The 22,084-nt window shown below is 48.1% G+C and overlaps 1 protein-coding gene across 1 annotated transcript in view; it reads left to right on the forward strand.

The window, feature by feature from the left end:
- The first annotated feature begins 11,893 nt into the window (after positions 1 to 11,893).
- The window catches only part of ITGB5 (integrin subunit beta 5), a 63,523-nt gene continuing 53,332 nt past the window's right edge, over positions 11,894 to 22,084 (forward strand). The window contains exons 1-2 of the mRNA XM_074910273.1: positions 11,894 to 12,258; positions 16,628 to 16,713. Coding sequence (XP_074766374.1) covers positions 12,150 to 12,258; positions 16,628 to 16,713 — 195 coding nt within the window. The 5' untranslated portion in view covers positions 11,894 to 12,149. The remainder of the gene's footprint in view (positions 12,259 to 16,627; positions 16,714 to 22,084) is intronic.

Below are 22,084 nucleotides of genomic sequence, written 5' to 3' on the forward strand. Positions count from 1 at the left end.
CTATGTTGCTGCCCAGTGTTGTAAGTGTTTTTTAACAACCCCAGAGACTTTTATGTTAAAACTTGTGCAGAGTTTAGATGCAAGTGTGCAGAGACCGGTTGCATCAGCACCCAACTTTCGCTCAGAGGTTCCAATCAGAAATATTATTAATTTTAATGAAGCTAAAATTTTATTGTTTTAAGGCTGGCACCAATTTTCTGTGATTGTTTTTGGTGGGAACTGGGTAGTTAGTGCAGCTGGGTCTCCTTTGAGAATGCTAGACAGGCTGCTCTCTGTGATGGCAGCTTTGTGCATATGGGTTTGTTAATGTCACACAGCTAAAAAAAGTAGTGTCTTTCTGCCTAAATGACAAGTTTGCAGGCCAGTGGTAGAGAACACTGTATGTGGCCGTAGAGATTACCAGGATACAAATGCAAGCAGGTTGTTCCACTGCTCTGATCAAACCCAACTCCCACTCACCAGTTACATGGTTGAAAACTGGGAACTAAACAGTCCTGATCTTTCTCATGTGGCTTCTCTAGCAAAAGAAGATAGACCCTGCTTTTCTGAACTGCCTGCAGTGAGTAGTAATTCAGAAGTAGTCTGGTGAGAAAAGGTGCAGTTTTCTCTCTGTTGTTTTCCTGGGTTTTCACTGCTTTGTTCTTCCAGTAGATTCCTGCCCCCTTTCCTGCTGTCACCTGGCTGCGCAGTACTGGCCATTGGCTGGTGTCTGTAGGAGGCCAGGCTCTGGAGGCCTTTGCCACCCTCCCCTGACTGTGCGCATCTCAACACGCACAAGGTGACCTTTACTCCATGTCAGCAGGGCTAGCTGGATTTAGCTCTTCATGATACCTTAATGAAAGGTTGGTAGAAATTTGGTCTTGTTTTCTTGAATTTTCCTTGAAGAGTACTCACCCATGAGGAGTAAAAGCAAGGCATGGTGGCTACCCTTAGCACAAGAAGCGGAGAGGCCCCATCCTTCCCCCAGATAGAAAAGCCCTACAAGGGGCACCAGCTCCCTTCCCCAGCAGTTTCATTAATGTATGGCCCCCCAGGCCTGCTGTCCCCTTATTTTTCTTTGAGCCCTGTGTGTCCCCACCATTGCCTGGGTGAAGGAGATGCTTCCTGCCTCTAATCCCTCTGCTAAGCCCTTTCATTTTCCCCCTTTTCCTGAATTTTTAGCAGCAGGAAAAGGTCCTGCTGCCAGCAGAACACTCAGAAGAGTTTGCATGGAGTGAGACACTGAAAAATGGGTGGGATACAGGCAGAACAAATGGTAAAAAGTCGTGAAGCTCAGTGTAGACCTCTACTTCATTCAGCTCACTGTTTTTGCTTGGATAACCCCTCCTCCGCTTTGTACGGCAGACTGAAACTCGAGGTTATGTGGAGTCTAATCAAAAGATTTCTCTACATCAAGAGTAACAGCTCACGCATCATGGTCTTTCACTGAGGTAAAATTGCCTGGTTCTATCGGCTTAGTGCAGAGGATCCTTGAAACACATGTAACAGTAGCCTGCTACAGAGACACATGAAAAGGCTTTTAAGTGTTATCTCTTATTCTTTCACAAAGCAATAGGGGTTGGAAATGCAGCTGAAAGCTCAGTGATAAACGAAACTTTAATGCAGTAAAACTTTATTGAGGGTGTGATATCTAGATTTGCTGTCACTGATAATAAAAGCAGCAAAAATAGTCAGGTGTTTGCATCATTTAACTGCAGAGGAATTTTCATTGCTCTAGTTCAAAGCTAATTTCTGCAACTGCAACCAGTTCTCATTTAGTCTGTGCTGGGGAGGGCCTATCAGATACAACTCTTTAGCATTTCAAAGGCTGCTACAGCTATTTTATCAGGATTAGAATTCTGTACCAAAAGGACAATCTCTCAGATATTTCACTTCTGTTTGGCTATGAGCAATGCGTGATTCTGCTGGGAAATATGATCATGGAAAATCACACTTTGTGGTGTTTTATGATTGCTGCCACTTGGCCCATGTGGTTTTTTTAGCTGCCTATCCTTCAAAATCCATCTGGGCATGGGAAAGGGAGCTGAGCGTGACCCTCACCCACTGGTGTGAGAGAGGACATGCCTGCAGGCAGGGTGAGGGGCTTCAGGGAACTACCACAACTTGTTTTGTGTCCTGGGATCTCCATCCCTCTTCTCCCCCGACATAGAGGATGTCCTGCTGGCATGCAACCCACAGAGGACATGGAAAGATGGTGCCACTCAAGTCTGCCACCCACTTTTGTCCTGACCAAAAATTACACTAGAGAGGTTGCTTGGCATGTCTGTGCAGGGTGTACTGAAAAATGCTAAAGGTGTCAGGGACAGAGGTTTGCATGATTGTAGCACATGTATGGGGGTATTGGGACTGCTGCCATTCCTCATTTATCTGGATACACCTGGGTATACTGAACCAATGTGGGCGGTAGGGGAGGGGTACGGTGCCATGGATGGCTGTGGGGTAAGAGCCTGGGTCTGGGCAGCTGTCACACGGTAATGTGATGGACCAGTGGGGTAAGGAAGGGCTTAATCAGGCCTGATGGATCTTGTGCTGTTTGCACTGTTTATGCCTGAAACCAGCCTCAAAAATGAGACATAAAAACCTGCATCCAAACACCCCAGCAAAGCCCAGCATCCAAACTTACAAGGGCAGCGCCGTTCAGGCCTGAGAGCAGGAATGATTTTGCATTTTTTTGGTTACCTGCTGGTGTAAACCACTCCTTGTTTTCTTTATGAGACTGTTTTTACACAGATCCTGCATGTGATGTGCCAGACTGGAGAAATAAGCAAGTAAGAGTGAGCACTGAAGGTAAGACACCATTTCATACCCAAGGGCTTGACTTTTCACTTATTGTGTACTTCCTTTGACTTTGATGACTTGTTTTCAAGGTGAACAATAGCACTTCTTCCAACAGAAGGAACAGGGGTAAGGGAAAAGGAGCCTCTCCTCTAGCAAGAAGTGCTCCCCTCCTCACTAGGAATGGCTTCTGCAACAAAACCCCCTGGTACAGAGAGCTTTTAGGGAAACTTGGGTGAGGGCTGACGGGATCCAAGCAGATACCCTGGCAAACATCACTGTCCCTAGCTGGTTTTGGGGATACCACCTCAGCTTCATCTCAGGCTCAGGAGGATGACTGGACCCTGGCACAACCCAGGGACAGATGATCCTGCTTGAAATTTGGAGTTCACTAGCCCAGGGGAACAAACCACAGAAAGATGAGTGAAGCAAATATAGCACTGCCTCATTCATCTGCCACTCCTGTGAGAGAAGGTCTGTAATTTGTCAAGTCTGGCAACTGCAGAGTCATCAACTGCTATTTTTTTCCCAGTTTCCCAACCTTCACCTTTTTATTTTTAACACAGTAATGCTCCCTGTTTCAAAGCCTTGTGTCTGGTGTTTGCAGATGGAGCAGCTTTGCTTATTAAGGGTTCCCAGGAAGATTAAATTGACTTCTCCCAAGTTTTGGGGTGTAAGCTGAAGCTACTAATTTTTTGCAGCAACCAGTCAAAAAAAATCCCCAAACCCAACACTAAAAGCCCAAATTGGTCTAAGAACAGGGAAACCCATAAAACATCTCAGGTCACAATTAAACAGGAAATAAATAGGGCTAAAAATAAGAATCCATAAATTGACTTGCAAAGAGTGCTCAAACTGCTGATAAAAGGCTCTTGAAATATATCAAAGTCACAAAGGCATCTAGGAAATCTGTGGCAATGCTGATGACAAGGATATAAAAGGGCAGATGGGGATGATGAAGATATAGCAGAGAAGCTCGGTGATTTCTTTGTGGTTGTTTTTACAGCTGAAGCTGTTTGGGGAGCTTCTCACATCTGTCACTCTCCTGCAGTGGATCAACTGGAGGAGCCAGAGCAATCAGAAGTAAAAAGGTAACATGGAGTAAAGAGGTAGCAGAAGTAAAGGAAAGTAAGTGAAGTAACTAGGTAACAGGAGATATAAGGTCAAGTGGTGGTTGTTAATAAGTGACTAGGACCAGGTGGTGCTGATCCAGGGTACCCAAAGCAGTGGCACAGCCCAGGGTCATGGAAGGCTGTGGTACCCGGCTGTGTTACCAGGCATATCCAGCCCACTGTACCCCATAGATTCACTGGGATGCACTGAGCCACCATTGATAGGTCTCTGAAGCCATAGACTTGGGGCGGCAGGTAAGTGCCTACCAGAATGTGGGGGTACACAATGCTAAAGGAGGTCAATGTAAAGCAGACAGAAAAAAAGTAATTTACAGGTGTAGGTGATGAACTTGCTGTCAGAGGGGTTTGCAGACACTGCAGGTTCATAGAAGAGATTAGGCAAATTCAAAGATACCAATGCATGACAGAGGTGTACCTTCTAACAGCAGGATGAGAAAGTGGGATTGCTGGAGGAAGGGGCTGTAAAAGGAGCCAGGCCCCCAAGGCAGCCCCTCCTGTTGCAGCCCCTGGAGCAGAGCCTGGGATTGGATGGACAACCTGTGACAGGGGGACATTTCTCACCTTCTGAACTCATTGAGCTGATTTATTTAATGGCAGCATGGGCTGGAAGGTGATGCCTGAGGTGTGTGTTTATAGCATGTCTTGTATGCCCTAATTATGCCCAGGCTGTTCACAAACCGTGGAGAGGCAGGGTAAGGTGCTGTACACCAGGCTCTTCGTTGTTTATGTAAGCAGCCTCATAAAAGAAGGGAAAATTTTTGCAAGCAGATAACTCAGAAAATGCAAAACGCTTCCTGCTTTCAAGCCTGAAAGGTGCTGCTTTTCACACGCAAGCTCCAAAGAGCAACTTGTGGAGAGCAAAGTCTTTTCCTCTCTATGAAAAGCAAACCAAGACTAGCAGCTCCCACCCTCCCTCTCCTGGTGGAAGCAAAACAGCTTGAGAAGAAGCTATGCCTAACCTGCTTCTCTCTGTGCCCAGTCCCTAGGTAGTGTCCCCAAATCCCAGGCATTGTCCCCCATGTCACTTGCCAAGGAGGATGACATCAAGGGGCAGCAGAGAGAGAAAAATCTGCCCAGCTGCTGGCTCCAACGCAGCAGAGATTTTTCCAGGGGAGCTGGGAGATTAGCAGGACCGGATAAGATGGAAAAGTCAAAATAGGGCACTGAGAGGAATAAGAAATTTTGCCCAGGACTCCAGAGAGGGCTGTGAAGGGACCAACTTTGCTTTTGGTGGGCATCTATGGCAATTGAGTATTTTCTCCCTTTTTTTTACCTGTTTGGAAACACTAATACCTCTGGTAGCACCCTGAGGACATTTGTCCCAGCTGGTTTGCCAGTCTGGTCATTGATTTGACAGTCAGTTTTCTAAAGTGACTTTAACATCTTCCCAGAGTAGTGTCTGTCATGTCTCAGTGGGGTGGGGAGGGTGAGGAAAGCTCTCAGCCCTCCTGAGATGGCTCCCCTAGACCCTTGCCAGTATCACTGCTGCCTGCCCTGTGCCTGCTGGCATGAGCCTGGTTAAACATCAGGGAATCTCTGCCTCTCCTTTAGTCATGGGTATCTGGGTGTAGCTGGGGAAGGATACCACATAAATGAGACTTTGGAAAAAAGGCTTTCACTGAAGTCTTTTATCTGTAGAGATCCTTTTATGGGGTAGATCAGGCAAAAATTAAAAAAAAATTCATATCTGGGACAGTCAACGAATCCAAGAAGTTGTTATAGTGCTAGGTACTTAATTTCCTCTCAAGTAGAAGAATGTTGAAATTGGTAGGAATCAGGGGTCAAGTCCAGGCAGGTATTTCAGTGCCTAACTTGTACTGACATTAATGGGAATAAGGGTCCTTGGGGAGGAATTGTGGACCTGAGCCTATATATCATTCCTATAAATGAAACAGGGTTTGTGTTGCACATGTGTAACAGTACATTATTATTCTTTTCAAAGCAAAGTCTTTCCTTGTAGACTTTTCATCATTTCTCAACTCTTTTGTCCTTCCAAGATTGATGTGAGCAGATTCTGCATCAAGTTCGCACTGGGCAGAAGCTGTTTGCCAGAAAAATAAGCAAAAAAACAGAGTCCGATGATTTATTTCTGATAGTGATTAAATAGCCAAGTGTCAGCTGAGATTTGAAAAAACTGTATGGGGCTTCAGGAGGCCCATGCTGCACAGATCCAGGGTGAATTTTTTGAAAAACAGTTTATACTTTTGGAGCACTCTGCTTGCCCGGGCACTTGGGACCTGGGCTTTTACTCTATTCAGTGGGAATTTTGCCAGCGATTTGAGTGGAGCCAAGCCTAGCTGACTCTATCTGCTGACGTATTAAATCATATTTAATGATGCTTCCCCCACATGCATGCATACAAAGGGAATGTCTTTGGGCTTCCCATCTATGAGAAACACTCTACTAGATACACCCAGTAAATGCTCCTGGCTTTTGTGGCTCTCCCGGAGTACTAATCAAAATGGGTCTAGTTTATTTGAGGCAAGATGTTCAGGAAGAGAGAATATTTCTTATTGCACCAGGCAAGACGGTAGAGACGACCTTCAGGCTATCAGACTCTCCTCCCACTCCCTCCTCTCTGCGACTTGGCAGAGTCCCTGGCCACAAGATGGAGCTGGCTCTTTGCAGTTACAGGAAAAGCCACACGAAAGGCAAAACCTTTTAATGATCATGTTTTAATTGGGGCTAACCATTAACAGAGACGACAGGCAAGTTTCTAGTGAGCTGTTAATTTTTAATCCTCTCCTGTGTCACAGCTTTGTGCATCTCCATGCCCGTCCCTTTGATGGCACACTCCTTAACTCTGGGGATCAGGGCATATTTTGCGGGGTGGCCCATGTCTGGAGACATCCATCACCCATTTCAGTTCAGCACATCAGTAAGACTTTCCTGAAAACAGCTGCTCAGGCAGACGAGTACCCCCACCCTGCTTCGGGAGCTGTATGAATGCCAAAACTTGCCAGTTTTGGTCTGGTTCCATTGCCACTGTTTGAAGGACTCGTGTTTGTGTACCTTAAAGGCATGATGTTTATGCACCTTAAAGCTGCTTTCCAGCCCAGCAGCTCCAGGCATGGACTTGCACAGAGATTTATTCTGAACCCTGCCTTTTTTCATGTAGGAGAGGCACAAAACTTGGCAAGAAGACTTTAGGTGCTGTTCTCTGTTTCCCAGCATTATTGCAACTCTTCCTCTCAGCAGGTCAGGAGTGGTAGCATTGCTCTTGAGTAGCTGAGAACAGAGGTTGGCCCTCAGATGGTAAAAATAGATACTTTTCTATCTATTTTTGTAGCAGGCAGCAGCAGCATGAGATCCATCTTTAGCCAGGTGAGAGAACATACACTTTAAGAAAGGATGAAATTCATCATTGACATTTTTGGCATGCGATTGTTGCCTATTACTGACACAGATTTTGTGTGAAGGGAAATTTGTTTGTAGCTTCCCTGGAAAAAAGCAGGAGATAAACTTTTTCAATGGCTGTGAAAAACCCAGCAGCCAGGTGTGTGAGCTGGCTTGTCGTGGGAGGCAGTGTGGGGATGGCAAAGCCACACCATGCCCACCGTGTGAGCCTCTGTGCTCCCACTTCCCACTGCAGCACAGCCAGGAGGACCTGGCAAACAGCACGGTAAGGAACTGGAAAGGAAGAGAAAGTGTTTTCCTAATACAAGAACTGTTTGTAACATGGTGGAGGTCCCCAAGGTTTAAATGAGTTTGCCTTTTATTTCATATCCCTGATCCAACTTGACCCTAGCTCCCCCAAATCTCCTTTTTATTAAAACCATAAATCAGCCCAGCTTGATCATCATCTAGGTTCCAGTTTTGCCCATCTTTCGTTGTATGGGGAGCTGCTTGGACCAAAGGACTGAGTGATGCTCAGGACCTGCTGCGTGCTGGCGGTGCCTGAGGCCAGGCTGCATCTGGAGTCCTCTTCCAGCCAGCACTGGCTTCACTGTGACTTCTGGAAATAAGTAATCTTAGATGTCTTAGCTGATCTTTCTGGAACACTAGAGAGCTGTGCCTGAGATCCTATGGTTTCTGACCTCACTGCAGATATGGTGGTTGTGGAAGTTATAGACAAAAATGAGGTTATAGTGAGTTATATCCACTTGGAAGATGTCTCTTCCAGCTGGAGCTGTTATAGAGTAACCACCCTAAACTTATACCACAGAGTATAGAAATGGGAGAAAGCCAGAGATGTCCCAGGATTTTGATGTGGGATCAAGGCAGTAGTTTGTGAAATATTAAGGCAGAGGTGGAGTGTCACCCTAAAACAGGCTGTGGCTTTGGGCTGGGCCCCTGGGACCGGCATTTGCTCGGACTGATGTAGAAAGAGGAGTCTTTGTTGAAAATCTAGAACCTCTTCAGTGCCATGGCAGACATCTAGATGTGACTCAGATGCTTTTATCCACTCCTCCTGCCACGAGGAAGATATGACAATGAAAACCTTTCTTTAAAACACCCACAGTATCTCTGATAAAGCATTTTATTGGTTTTGACTGATAATAAAAGAGCCAAAGAAATAACTTACAATTGCATTGCTTGCAAATGCATGCCTAGGTCAGATACATTGGATTTATGTCCTGCTTTGACCATAGCTTTAAAATGCAAGTGATATGAAAACAAGCTCAAAGATCAGGCCTTTCCAGCCTGGGGTATTTTTTCTCTCTGTTCCAGTAGAATTGTGCAATGATATTCAAAACCCAAGTTCAAGGTCCCTTGTGGCACCTAATTGCTTGAAGAAACCTGAGGAATCTCAGTCCCATGGACTAAGTGATCCTCAAGAATGGCATTGTGTAGACAGGAGACATGATGGTCAAGAGAGAAAAGACATGGACAGTGGTGATGGCTGTTGCTGGAGATCAAGAGTGACTTTGTTGCAGGTCATCCTTTCACAATCCCTGGGAGATAGAGCCCTTTCTTGTGCTCCCATCCCCAAACCGTGGTGCTGCCTCAAACTCATCTTCTACTGGTTTATATGATCCCTTTGTGCTTAGTAATCTTGTTAACACATGGGAACTAAAAGCCTTTTTTGTCAGTCCCTTATTCAGCACAAGGGAATCCCTGGAGGAAGATGAAGGGCTTATCTGGTTTCGTACATGGAGGCAATCTTCTTTTCAGGTATTTGTTGCCACCCCGCCGCTGATCCCAGAAAAGCAGCCAGCACACATTGGTCCAGCACCCCTGTCACTGTCAAGCCAGGAGGATTTATACAAACACCCTCCCTGGGGACCCCATTTCAGGCCACACATTACTTCCGCTGATGCTTCATTTCCCAGCCCATGGCTGACCTCAAGGGACACAAGGCTGCCTGCACACTCTCTAGCTGAGCTGCCCACACCATGTTCCACTGCCGCAAAGTCCCCCTCTTGAGGTTACAGCTACTGGCTTGGTCGTTAGTGTAATTACACCCCCTTTTTCTGCTGCGTGTGGGGGGAAGAGTGCAGTGCTGGCTTCGGAGAAGGGTATTAACACTGTTCTCATGTGGGAAGTTGCAGCACTTCCTCCTCTGTAGGGTCTTTTCCTGTAGAGCCCGGCACCCGCACTGTGGTTTGTGGGTCAGCAGTGGTCTACTGGGACGAGTTATACAGCCTGTGAATCTGCGGGACCTTCACTGGGGTTTGGCTTGAAAACTACGATAATGAGGGAACATGACTGATAGCAGATGTTGAGCACTGACAACAGCCCACGGCTCAATAAATGTGTAGTAGCAGCTCCTGACCTACTCCCTTCTCTCAGGGGTTTCTGGTGGGGGCTGCAGGGTGAGGTCAGCCCAGGCACGACAGGCACTGGGTGCTTGCAGTGATGCCACAGACACCCACAGAAAGCAAGGGCAGGTGCTCGACCTCATCTGAGCCCAGCTAAATATAACCGGTGACTGGTGAGCTCCCATGCCTTGCCTGGCTCTGGTCCCGCTGCAGTACATTCCTTCTGCAAGTCATCCCCCTCTTCATCAAATCCTCTTCTCTGCTACTTGAGATGCCCCAGCTGAGTCTTTCTCCCTCTTACTCATTCACCACTTGCCTCTGTGAATCTGCTCCTGCACCCAGCGCTCCCTGGGCAGCATGGCAGGACACAGGGCAAGAGATGGAGGGTGAGAGAGGAGGGAGGAGGGATGGAGGTGTCCCTGCTCCTACGACCATCTATGTATGTTTGTGCATGTGGTCATGTCTCAGGATACTTGGGCATGGCCAGAAGATCTGAGAAGGGACTTCTAGATCTACACAAAGGCTTCTCTGGGCATTAAAGCTCATATGAGGTACTTTGTTTCATGCAAACTCAGGATCTGCATTTCATTTTCTTTCTTTTCACAGAAATATTAAAAATATGCCAGAGAAGAACAACCTGCTTTGAAAGTCCCTACACGTCACGTCTTGCATTTCCAGGTCAGTCACAACCATGGCCAGTATTAATTTTATTACTAACAAAGAGTGATGGCATGCATTTCATTGTGCTCTTGGTGCTGACCCTTTCCCCACGCACAGCTCAAGGGCAACTTGTAGGTCATAGCCTGTGTTCCTACCACAGCAGCAGTTTTTTGTGAGGCATTTAGTAATATTTTTGTGCTGGTTGCAAGCAGTATGGTTGTAATGCTCCTACAGCCACACTAGGAGTCACTCTGATTTAGTAACACCGGGACTGTTAAAATGTTACAACTTGTAAGCGAGTATTTCCTAAACCGAACAAATAGTGGCTTTAAACCCAAACCTGGTGTCTCCTAGGGGTATGGAGGGGCTGAAGAAATCAGGGAGGTTTATGAAAGCAACATTGGAAATCAGTGCCAATAAGGGGAGATTTTGACAGATGGCATTACAGTTAATCATGTCTTTCTGAGAACAGCAATGCAACGTCCCGGATTGAGGGCATGTGTTTTAAGCAAAATCTGTGGTGAGATCTAGTAGACATTATGCTGAAGGGACATAAAGCTCTGCAGGCCACGGGTTAACTGTTACTATAAACTGCCTTGAAATCAGTGATCAGCTCTACGGTTGATTTATGATTTCTTTCAGAAACAGAAGACGACAGAAAGCTCCCCCTCAACCCAAACACAATCATAAGTCCCCCGTATCCTTTAGATCTGAAGTGCTGATGTCCCATCGCACCAGGGACAGGTGGTGGGTGAGTGGACAGTGCCACAAAGCCGTCAGGCAGGGCAGCGCTGCCTAGATGCCCTTGCTCGGAGAGCCCTTTAACAGATGGACACCATTTGTTTGCACAGAGAAAATCCCTGAAGCAGGAAAACACCACGTAAGAGCAACCATCGACCTGCGGGGAAATGAGAGCAAGCCCTGCTGAGAGCCAGGCGAGGAGGGCGCAGAGTATTCCTGTGCGTGGGGGTACATAGAGCCACGTGTCTGTGCGTGTGTGTGTTTCAGCGCACACTGTGCGTGTCTCTGAGAACCCTTTGTGTGTGTCAGCGCACACTGTGTGTGTCTGTGTACACTTTGCGTGTGTCTTTGCACACTGTACATGTCTCTCAGCACCCTTTGCGTGTCTCTGAGCACACTGCGTGTGTCTGCACACACTGTGTGTATCTCTGAGCACCCTTGGTGTGTGAGTGTGCACACTGTGCATGTCTCTGCGCACACTTCGCGCGTGTCTGTGCACACCATGCGTGTCTACCTGCACGTATGTGTCTGTGTGTGCCCTGTACCCGCACCTCAGGGGGGTGCCCGTGAAAGGTGCCCCCCTCTGCGTGCATCTGGGCATGCAGCTGTGTGCAGGTATGCGTGCGCACACGCAGGCGGGTGTAAGCGTGGGCATGTATGAAACACGCGTGACGTGGGCGCGGGCCTGCACGTCCGCATGTCCGCCTGCGTGTGCGAATGTGGCTGTGTGTGCAGATGCGGTCTGTGGCTGTGTGTCCCCGTCCCTGCGCACAGGCATCCACGCGTGTGCGTGGGCCAGGCCGTGCCCGCGTGTTACGGGGTTGCGCCTCCCCTGCGCGGCGGGGCGGGGAGAGGTGGCAGCGCACCCTCGGGAGCGGGACAGGCAGACACTCCGACGGCCGGACAGACAGACAGGCAGGCACACACGCACACCCGTCCCGTCCCGCCGCGGAATTCGGCGCCCACCGCCCCCGGGGCAGCTCCGCAGCGCCGCCCCCGCCGCCTCCTCCTCCTCCTCCTCCTTCTCCTTCTCCTCCTCCCGCCGCCGCCGCCGCGGCTGCACAAAAGGCGGCGGGGAGGGCCCGGCCGGGAAGGGCTGCCCGGGAAGGGCTGCCCGGCCGCCCCGGCCGCCCGCACCATGCCCCGCCGAGGGGGGCTGCCGGCCCCCGCCGCCGCCCGCCGGCCCCCCCCGCTCCTCCTCCTCCTCCGCCTCCTCCTCCTGGCCGCCCCGCTGCAGCCCAGCAGAGGTAAGGGCCGCTTCGCTCCCCACCGCTCCGGGCCCTGCAAACGCCGCCCCGGAGGGTGGATTAACCCCCCAAACCCGCTTCGGTGCACTTCTGTCACGGTTTACGGGTTTTTTCCTCCTCTCTGCCCCGCTTCCCGGCTGCCTCAGCCCCGTTCCCATCTCCCCACCGGCACCCTGCGCTCTATTTTGCCTGTGCGCCCGTTCCCGCTCCAGCCCCGGTGCCGGCGGGACGCCACCCGCCGCCCCCCGCTTCCCTCGGCCCCGGGGGGGGGGCCGGTGCCGGCGCTCTCCCTACTTCCCCCTCCAGCCCTCGGAGCTGCGCCGGGGGTCTGCGCCTCGGGTCCGTCCCTCCGCCCCCCCCCCGCTGTGGCCCCGGTTGCGGGGCGGCGGGGACCCGCGCCCCGGCAGCGCTCCTGGGCACGGACCGCATCCTTGGGCTGGCGGGGCGGGATCTCGCACCTTCGCGTTAAAAACCACGGAACAGCTCTATAGACACGGCTCTCTATAGACGCGCTTTAACAGAACCAGCTACAGCCACTTCTGGCTGGGGAAAAGCGCTTTCCTGGGATGTTTGTCCCAGCTGCGTATTAATTGATTGGATGAGGAACAGCAGCACGAAGCCACAAGCGTTCCCTCTGCCAGCGACCGATCCCCCCGCTCTCACCTTATGTCCTTCCCCCGCTCTCACTTTACATCCTTCCCCCACTCGCCAATGCACTGAGCCCGGGGAGCGGTCCCTGTCCCCCGTGGGGATGCTCTCGGGGTTCCTGAGCCCGGGGAGCGGTCCCTGTCCCCCGTGGGGATGCTCTCGGGGTTCCTGACCCCAGGGAGCGGTCCCTGTCCCCCGTGGGGATGCTCTCGGGGTTCCTGAGCCCGGGGAGCGGTCCTGTCCCCCGTGGGGATGCTCTCGGGGTTCCTGAGCCCGGGGAGCGGTCCTGTCCCCCGTGGGGATGCTCTCGGGGTTCCTGAGCCCGGGGAGCGGTCCTGTCCCCCGTGGGGATGCTCTCGGGGTTCCTGAGCCCGGGGAGCGGTCCTGTCCCCCGTGGAGATGCTCTCGGGGCTCCTGGGCACACTCGGAGACCGCAGTGCACTTTGTGACACTGCGCCAGTCGTACTGGAAACGGGGTTTCTCTCCTTTCTGAGCACTTTGGGAAACTTTTTTTGATACGAAGGGAACTCACAAAATGCCTGAGCCCTCCATTCTGGTCCTTCCTCTCAGTGCTTAATGTTTTAATGACTTCTCTTAACAAGAGGCTGATCTTGAAGAGTGCTGTGGCATGCGACTGCAAAAACTAAGAGGTTTTCTTAGCTTTATTTATTTATTTATTTTGTGGGTCTGATCCTTCGATTTGATAATTCAATAGCGCAGCAGACCATCTCAGAGACGAGGCTGTTAGAATACTTGTTGCAAGCATAAAGAAAATGATCTTTTTTCACACTTAGCTGTATAAAGTACATCGCTTTTTTTTTTTTTTTTCCTCTCAAGCAAGCCAGCACATTCATCCCAGTTTGAGAGCTGCCCAAACTAGGATTTCTTGCAGAACAGGTTTAAAATGAGGTCTGGTTACCTGGAGCACCTTTATAAGTAAATTTGTTGAGTACCTTTCATGAGAGTTTCCTATCTTGCTCTGCATCAGTAGCTTGATGTATTAAAATCTTGGCTGTCTAGTGGGATGCACTGTCTTCCTCTGCTTCTTTGGGCTCTCCTGTGGCTCAGCCTGAGGGAAGGATGTAAGTTGGAGATGCTCTTTGTTCCTGCTGGATACTGCTTTGCAAAATGAAGTAGTGTGCAGGGTTTAGGACTCAGCAGAATCAGTGTGAAGGGCCACATGTGGGGTGTGGAGCTCAGCGGTCCAGGGGTGTGTGTGATTATTTTCCTCTGGAGTAATTTCAACTAAATCCTGGATGATATTTCTCCATTATTAGAAGTTTAGTTGGAATTCAGGAGTGGTTTTATTAAATATATTGGAATCAAGGAGCAGACTGTATTTCTTCCAGTCTTACTGGGTGACTCGCCCCAGCATCTGGACTAGCATGGGCATCTTCAGGCCCTTCCTTTGCCCGGTTCAGGAAAGACTGTGCTGAATCAAGCACAGCAGAGACTTACATCTGGAAAATCCTGTGTGTTTTTACTCCAACTCAAAAATCTTGTGTTTCAGCCCAAAATCAGAGGGCTTCACAAAGCTCTGTTTTCACAACAATGTTGGAAATGGTTTGATGTTGCTCCGAAGTGGAAAGAAAAGCATACTTGGAAACTTCAAAAGCTGCCACCAGGAGGAATGTTACCCCGTGGCTGGCCGCAGAAGTGTGGGCTGCTTTGGTCATGGCACCCGGTGGAGGGAGGAGATCTTGATTTTCATTCAGATATTACCATTACTAAGTAAACTCTCAAAAATCCAGCAGTCAGGAACAGAGGTAAATATTATCCTATTTCCATGCAGACGGGCAAGTGAAGCTGTGGGATATTCAGGGCTGGGTAGCCAAGGTGCAAACACAAGTGTTTGCTTTATAAAGGCCATTATTTTTGCTGTGTTACCCTGTGCACAGCTGTCAGAGCAGCAGCTCTTGAGGAGAGGCTTTGGGCTGTGTTGTAGGGTTTGTAAATGCAAGTGTTAATCTCTGTGCAAATTATAACTCAAAGAAGTTACATTTTACTTTATATTACCTATTTATGTTTTGAGCTCTTGCAGTGTCCAGGACCTGAAATACAAATTCTGAATGTGAGCAAGGAATGAAACGCCTGAGTATGTGGTAACAGCCAGCAAAAAAAAAACCCTAAGAAGGCTCTTGTTCAGTATGAATGAGCCCAAGCAGCCTTTCTGAATGAGAGCCATAGAGAAAGTCCAGGGCTTCGCACTCCCGGGTTAGAGTTAACCACCTTGTGGGCAGCAGAGCCCCTTCAGTGCAGGGCTCTGACATGGTCATGCCTCAGCAATGACTGAGAATTACTGACAGGACCTACTTATCTTCCTTTTGGTTTTAGCCTAGGGCTAAGTTTTCCTTCAGCTGTCCAGCTTGATTCACTGCTTCCTGCGCTCACAGCCTGGCCCTGAATGGGAGTGACCCAGCCAGCCAGCGCTTTTAATTTTTTGGTGTGATATTCACATGGGATATAGCAAAAATCCCTTTTCCAGAGCTCTTGGGCAGTAAGTTCTTGGGACAGGAGAGAACTCCACGTGCTCTTCAGCAGCCATGGTCAAATCTGCGCACCCAACAGTGGCGTGGTGCAATGGTATCTGCAGATGCAACTGGGTGAAAGTGGAGGCCTGACAATGCTTTTATTGACACTTGGGTTGGAAAAAACAGTACACTCGGAGTTTGAGCCTGGGGCATTTCATTTGGAGTGTGCAGCCTCTGTGCTATATCCTCAGTTGAAGATTTGTTTAATGAGTTATTGACAGTAGAAGTTAATAGCCGCACCCGGGGGAACTGGGGCATTGGTGGTATCGAAGGGCACATTCATAGCCACAGGCATGCTTAAACAAGCTGCTGCATTCAAAACCAGTACCATTGATGTTTGCTTCAGCTTAACTTGTGTGGTTCCACTTTATTTTTAAAGCCCAAAGCCCATATTGTGGATTTTGCAAGCAAAACTGACTTGGTACCCTTTGTGCTGCTGTTCATCAGCAATCCAGGATCAAAGAACATCGCTGCTGCTTCAGTGGGCACAGAGCCCTTGGCTGTGGCATGGTGTCTTCCCCACCTCAGCCAGCCTTGGATGTGCCCCAGTGCAAACATGCTCCCTGGCTTTACTTGGATATCCTGGGGAAATGACTCTTGTAATAAATTAAAACTAATTTACTGTAACACGAGTCCACTATGGAAATCACCTGTAGAATGGGGAGATGAGTATCTTCCAAGGCTGCTTTAAGATTAAAAGTTTGGGAAGGGATTCCCCCATATATTCAGCTGGAAAAATTTAGAAGATATGCCTAGCGTGACTTTAAAAGTCCATCTTGGAGGGGTTTGGACAGCCACCTCTGTATTTCAGGTCAAACAGCTGTTGCCTTCTGTGGGCAGTGATACAAGTACTTCATTAGGAAGATGAATAGCTGAACTCTTTGATTAACCGGAAACCATTGAAAAAGAGGGAAGAAAAATCACCAGTCATTTTAGAGGTTCTCAGCCCCCAGCACAAGTTTCTGTCCTTTTCATTATTCTTGGGGAAGGAAAAGAAAACAAGACCTCCTTACAGGTGAGGAGAGATTTAAACCTTGTCCTGCCTTTTAAGTTCCTGGGAGATTCTTTGTTCTTGTTTGAACTTACAGTATGTTTAGCATTAAAGTATCTCAGAAAAATCCCTGAACACTGTTTTGGAATGAAGGAACTGTTCAGCCCACCCCACTCTCTGTCATTCTTTCTTGCTGAAGGTCTCAATCTGTGCACCAGCGGAAGTGCCACGTCCTGTGAAGAGTGTCTCCTCATCCATCCCAAGTGTGCCTGGTGCTCCAAGGAGGTAGGTGGGCAGACCTTGTTTCTCTTGCATGCTTTTTGTAATGCAGGAAGGGAGCTATTCCTCCACCTTGCCCGTTCCTGACACTGCCCCGTGGTAGAAGGGGTGGGTGAGGGTAGCGAGTGCTCCATGCTGAGCCTATTTTGGGTGTACGCGATTCCTCAGCTCTCTGACACTATAGGTAATAAGTCTCCGACCCTGCTGGCCCCTGTGTGTCCTCAACAGAGCAGCACTGTTCCTTCAATCTTTCTGTCCTTTCAATTACCTTCTTGTTTTCGGTAGGTGCTGGGTCACTGCATGGGCTCTATGTTGCAGAGACCGTTGTTCAAAAGTTATTTCCCTAAAAAGCCCCAAGCCCCCGGCTGGTGTCCTGCTATGTGTCCTTTGTTGCATGGCCTGGCATGGCACGGGCTCTTTGTCTGTAACAAAGATAATTCTCCTTTCTGAATCTATTGTGTCATTTTGGGGGGTGACCCATGCTTCTGGCATCCATGCTTAACTGTGCTCTTTGGGGTGAAAATGCATCCTTATTTATGTTGGTGCTGAGGCTACTCACCCATAATTCAGTTGGGCCTCCTTGGTTTGTGAGAAATTGCAAATATCTTTCCCTGCTCCCTAAGGACTGCTTATTAGTTTAGATATATATCTTATCAAATATTCATCTTACCACATAGACTTATGATTTCTGGAGAACAAGGTGTGTGAAAGACCTGATAACTTCTGATGTGTGATAGTTGTCTGCTTAGTGCCTACATCTGTCCTAAGCGTTTAAGAGAGAAATATGGATGCTTACAGATGCAGGAAAAGACTCCGCCTACTTGCAGGCACAGCTGCTGTGCTAGGAACCAGCTGTGAGCTGTGAGAGACCCCAGAGCAGTGGATGATCTTAAACTTTTCAACGGGCATGGCCAGGAGTGATGCTCTCCTGTTCCCTGCTGACCCTTTTTCCTCTAGTGTGGCTGTCCCAGTCCTGCTCTGGGGGAAGAAAGCTGTGGGGTTGAGCACACACTTCACCTTGCAGCTATAGCTGGTGATGCTGAGCTGCAGATGCAAGTGCTGCCCACATTCCCTCTGCTGCTCCTGGCCCTCCTCCGCCAGCCCTGCCCGGGGCAGCTGCAGCCCCTCAGGGTGGAGGATGGGGATTGATGGCGATCGGCATGGGGCAAGGGGGGCTCCCAAGGCCCGTGGTTTGGCTGGGTCTCAGGAGGTACCCCAGCCTCTGGCTCTCCAAGTCTGTTTTACTGGATTTTCACTTACTTGGAAGCACAGCTGCAGCTCTGCAAGGAAGACCTCCTGGCACTGCTAACACCATGCTACCTGACAGTGTGATAGATTTCATGTTGTTTGGTTTTTTTTTCCAGCAAGGCAAATGGTATGCAGAAGGGAAAGGGTAAAGCAATAGATCCACTTTTGAGACATCTTGTAAACAGCTGTAAGAGCTCCTCTTCCAGCCAGCTAATCTGTGGTGGTGACATTGGATCCAGGAACGCTGGCTATTAAACTATGGGTACCCAATAACTTGCTTTTTTTGTTGGTTTGTTTTTTTTTTTGTTTTTTTTTTTTGTATTCTTGGCATCAAAAGACAACTTATTGTAAAATGCTGCCAGTGGAAATGTTTATCTGGTGGTCACTGTGACCACTAATTGTATGGCAGCCCATGGGACTGGCAGCCTGACTCTTATCTTGCAAACAGGAGAGTTACCAAATAAACAAACAAAAAATCCTAAATGGAATGGAGAGGCCAAGAAGGAAGACAGGTGTTTACAGGGAAGTGCTGTAATACTTTCTGACCTTTAGCCTGCAGCAGCTATTTAAAAATACATTTCAAGGTGTTTCGTGCCAAGAGCTGCGTGTTTAAATGCTGCTGTCCCCGTTACATGCTGCATGCTAAAACTTAGCGAGTTCTTATCCTAATTCTATTCTTATTTGAATTTACTGTTTGAAACTCTAATTATTTCCCTTTAACTGAGATCATCAGGTGAGGTAATGGGATTGTGAAAGATACCTAGAGGTTTTTGACTTCAAAAGTTTTAAAGTAATATTATAAACTCTTAATATCCACTTTCTTTGCATAGTCATTTCACCATCTTATTTCCTTTCCCTCTGCTGCAGCCTAGTCAGGCACACTTATTAAATTGCTTTTAGTCTGTTTTCCTTAGCTATTTCCACTAGCTGTCATTTGCTATGTATGTTGCCAGTGAGCATACATGCCAGTCAAAATCTATACCTCTGTTGCTGTTAAGTATCAGGACTAAGATATTGGAGTGGTTTCCACAGATGCTAGTTATGTTGTGGTAGAAACACGGTCGGCTGATTAGTGTGTGTTTCCTGCTCCCTCTGCATTTACTTAACAGGTTTGGGAGCAAACTGAGCCAGCTATTGTCATCTATGTAGGCAACAATTCATAGTTTTGTCAGAAGTATATATAGTAGAAGTCTATAAGTATATATATATATTAATTCTATATATAATTATATATAATATGTGTATGGATTTTATATATATAATAGATACCTCTATACTTTCTGTATATATTATATACACAAAATATCCTTATATATTTTATTATATCTTCCTGTGTATATATATATATCTTCTCATCTCTAATATTCTTCCCTTTGGGGAATAACATCACTTGGCTGTGCCATCATACCAGTTTGTTTGTTGTCCCCCTGGGTGCCTGGCAGTGCTGATGCTGTGAGGGACCCCTCGGCTGTGGGAGAGAAGCAGTTTGAGTAGGAAAGCCATGCTGTTTCCCAGAGATGGTCATGCTTCATTCAAGCCTCCTGCAGTGTTGCATCCTCCTCCATCACCCTTTGCAGTCCTGGATCTATGCCCCACATGACCGCAGAGGAGCAGAAAGTCTCAAGCGCTCATGGACTGCAACTAGGGGTTAGGAGTGTGTGAAAGCAGTTCTGCAGATACAGGCAGCCCTATCACCATGGTTTTCCAAGTGGGATAAGGTTGCTTGTTTTTACATTGCTTTGAATTGTGAGGGTAAGAGCATGCATATAGCAGAATAGTCAAGATTCTATAAATTTGTGGCTACCACCTCCTAACCTGTTAGTATGGGGTGCATCACATTCCCTTGGCTTGAATCAGCCTCTGTTCATTTCTGCTTGTGTTCGGTATCTCTGCTCCCATCCGAGAGGGTGATGATGGATGAGTTGATGATAGCAGCTTCTGGTATTCGGCAGCCCTGGAGCCCCCAGGGGCTGCTGAGCTAACCACAAGTCTTTGGGCTGTTGGAAATTTGGAAGCAGACATCGATTCTGTTGGCTCATGGAAGAATACCTTGAAAGGCAGGACTTAAATGAGGTGGTCTGTTTAAATGGTACTGAAAAGAGGAGGTATGAATGTGTGGCCTTAACCATTGCCTGAGCATGCCTTGAAACAGGGCTGTTGGAGAAATATGTGACTCTTGGGTGATGGAGACTGTTGCAGCCCTTTCCATCTGTGCTGGAATCAGGAGATTCCTCAGCTTCTCCTGCAAGCTGCAGAAGAAGCTGGAAATGACTCCAAATTGCTGACACGCTGCTGGTGAAAGACTGGCTGGAAACTGCACGTTGGCCTGTGGGGTTGTTGTGATTTCTGTGGCAGCCTGTTTTTCAGGGGTGGGAGGGGAGGATGCTCATTGATTTTTTTTATTTATTTTTTTTTTTTTTCAATGGTGTCAGGTTGCCCAGACTCAGCAGGGCTTGTTGGGCTTGCTGGGGAGAGCAGGGAGCTCTAGAAGTGGTTTCAGCACTGCCCTCCAAGCTGACAGGTGGGGTGTGATAGACGGGTGGGGTTTGTGTTCATGATAATCCTACCTGGAGAGATTGCAGGGGGGATGCTCTCCAAAAGACCGTTCAGGAGTACCAGTATGGGGTGAAGAATTACGTTATTACACTGCTGTTACCTTCTGTTTGCTGCTTTGGGGAGCAGTGTACCAACATGCAGAGGCTCCTCTTGTTTCTTATGTGTGTGTACACTCTGTGTTCATCCACACCATACCTATGTGGATGCAAAATAGAGACTCACATTAATTACATTAATTAAACTGAAATTTTCTTTTTGGTTAATTGAAAGATTTCCCCAATGGCACCCTCTGTTTTCCAGCAGGTTGGTTGTACTCCATCCTTTCCCATCTCAGGAATGTGTGTCTGGAGAATGGAGGAAGGAAAATCAAGGATATCCCTAGAGGGAACATGTCTTTTTTTTAAATGGAAAAAGCAGGCATATTTCAGACTGAATTAATAAAGAATTGGACTGATTAAAGCAAAAAATGGTTAGGGACATGTCTAGTCAGTAGCTAGATATAGTCAGTTATATGGAGTCAATGCTGTTCTCCATTTTTATAACATGAACCAAGCAATTTGTCTTAAAACTGTCAAACTGATGAGCATGTAATTGTCACACTGTTGTCTCCATTCATTCTGTCCACTTGTGTGCATTTGCTTTTGTGAGCTTGTTAGCACAGAGGCTGGTCTGCAAAGAGCGCACCAGGCTGTGAGCAGCCAGCGTTACTAACACAGACTAGGTGGGATCTTCCCGAAATGATGCTTCTCTGTGTCACGAAGCAATGCTTGGGGTGGTTCCTGCTTGCTGTGGGGTATCTGCTGCATTTTTTGTTGAAGCAGGCATGCAGGCGGATGGCCGGCAGCTATTTGGGAGCACCAAACTGCTTAATGAACTATGAAGTGACCTCTGCTCAGAGACTGGGGTTTGAACCAATGTGCCACATCTGAGCTGGTGTGGGGCTGCCTTTCGGCATGGTTGCTCATGAATTATTTGGACCTGCGCAGTACCCTTTACTCCTCAAATCTACTCATCTTTTTTTTTTTTTTCTTCTTTCATTTAACCTCTGGGAGTCTCAATTTTCTCTGTTGCAGAAAACTTTGCAATTGGGTTGGATGGTACCTGGTAGCCACCCTTTTGGCTTTGGGTTTTGATCTACAGGTGCATGTGAGGGATGTTTGCAGGGTGCTGTGGTGATTGCTGGGGCTTTCCCAAGGCCACCATCATTCCCCTGCTTGGTGTTACCCTGTCTGGGTTAGAAACTCAAGTAGAAGTAGGGGTCAGACCTGCACCACTGGGTGCTGGGCTGCACCCCCCTCACCTGGAGCATTTGCACCCCTGAGGGTGCACCACAGATATTGAGGCATTTCACCACACAAGAAAATGCCTGGATTAGATTGGAGCTGCAGCTTAGAAATTCCTGTTCTGTGGCAAGTCCTCTGGGCCTCTTTTAGAGGAAAGTTTAGGAGAAAATAACTGGGTCAAGTGAGAGGGACCTGGGGACTGGAGGAGTGTGGAGGTTCTGCTGACCTGAGAGCTTTGTGCAGCTCCCATCAGACGAAGTTGTGTAGGGGCCTTCCCCCAACCTCCTGGG

This window comes from Athene noctua, chromosome 7 (genome assembly GCF_965140245.1).
Source record: "Athene noctua chromosome 7, bAthNoc1.hap1.1, whole genome shotgun sequence".
In the NCBI taxonomy this organism is placed as follows: Eukaryota; Metazoa; Chordata; class Aves; order Strigiformes; family Strigidae; genus Athene; species Athene noctua.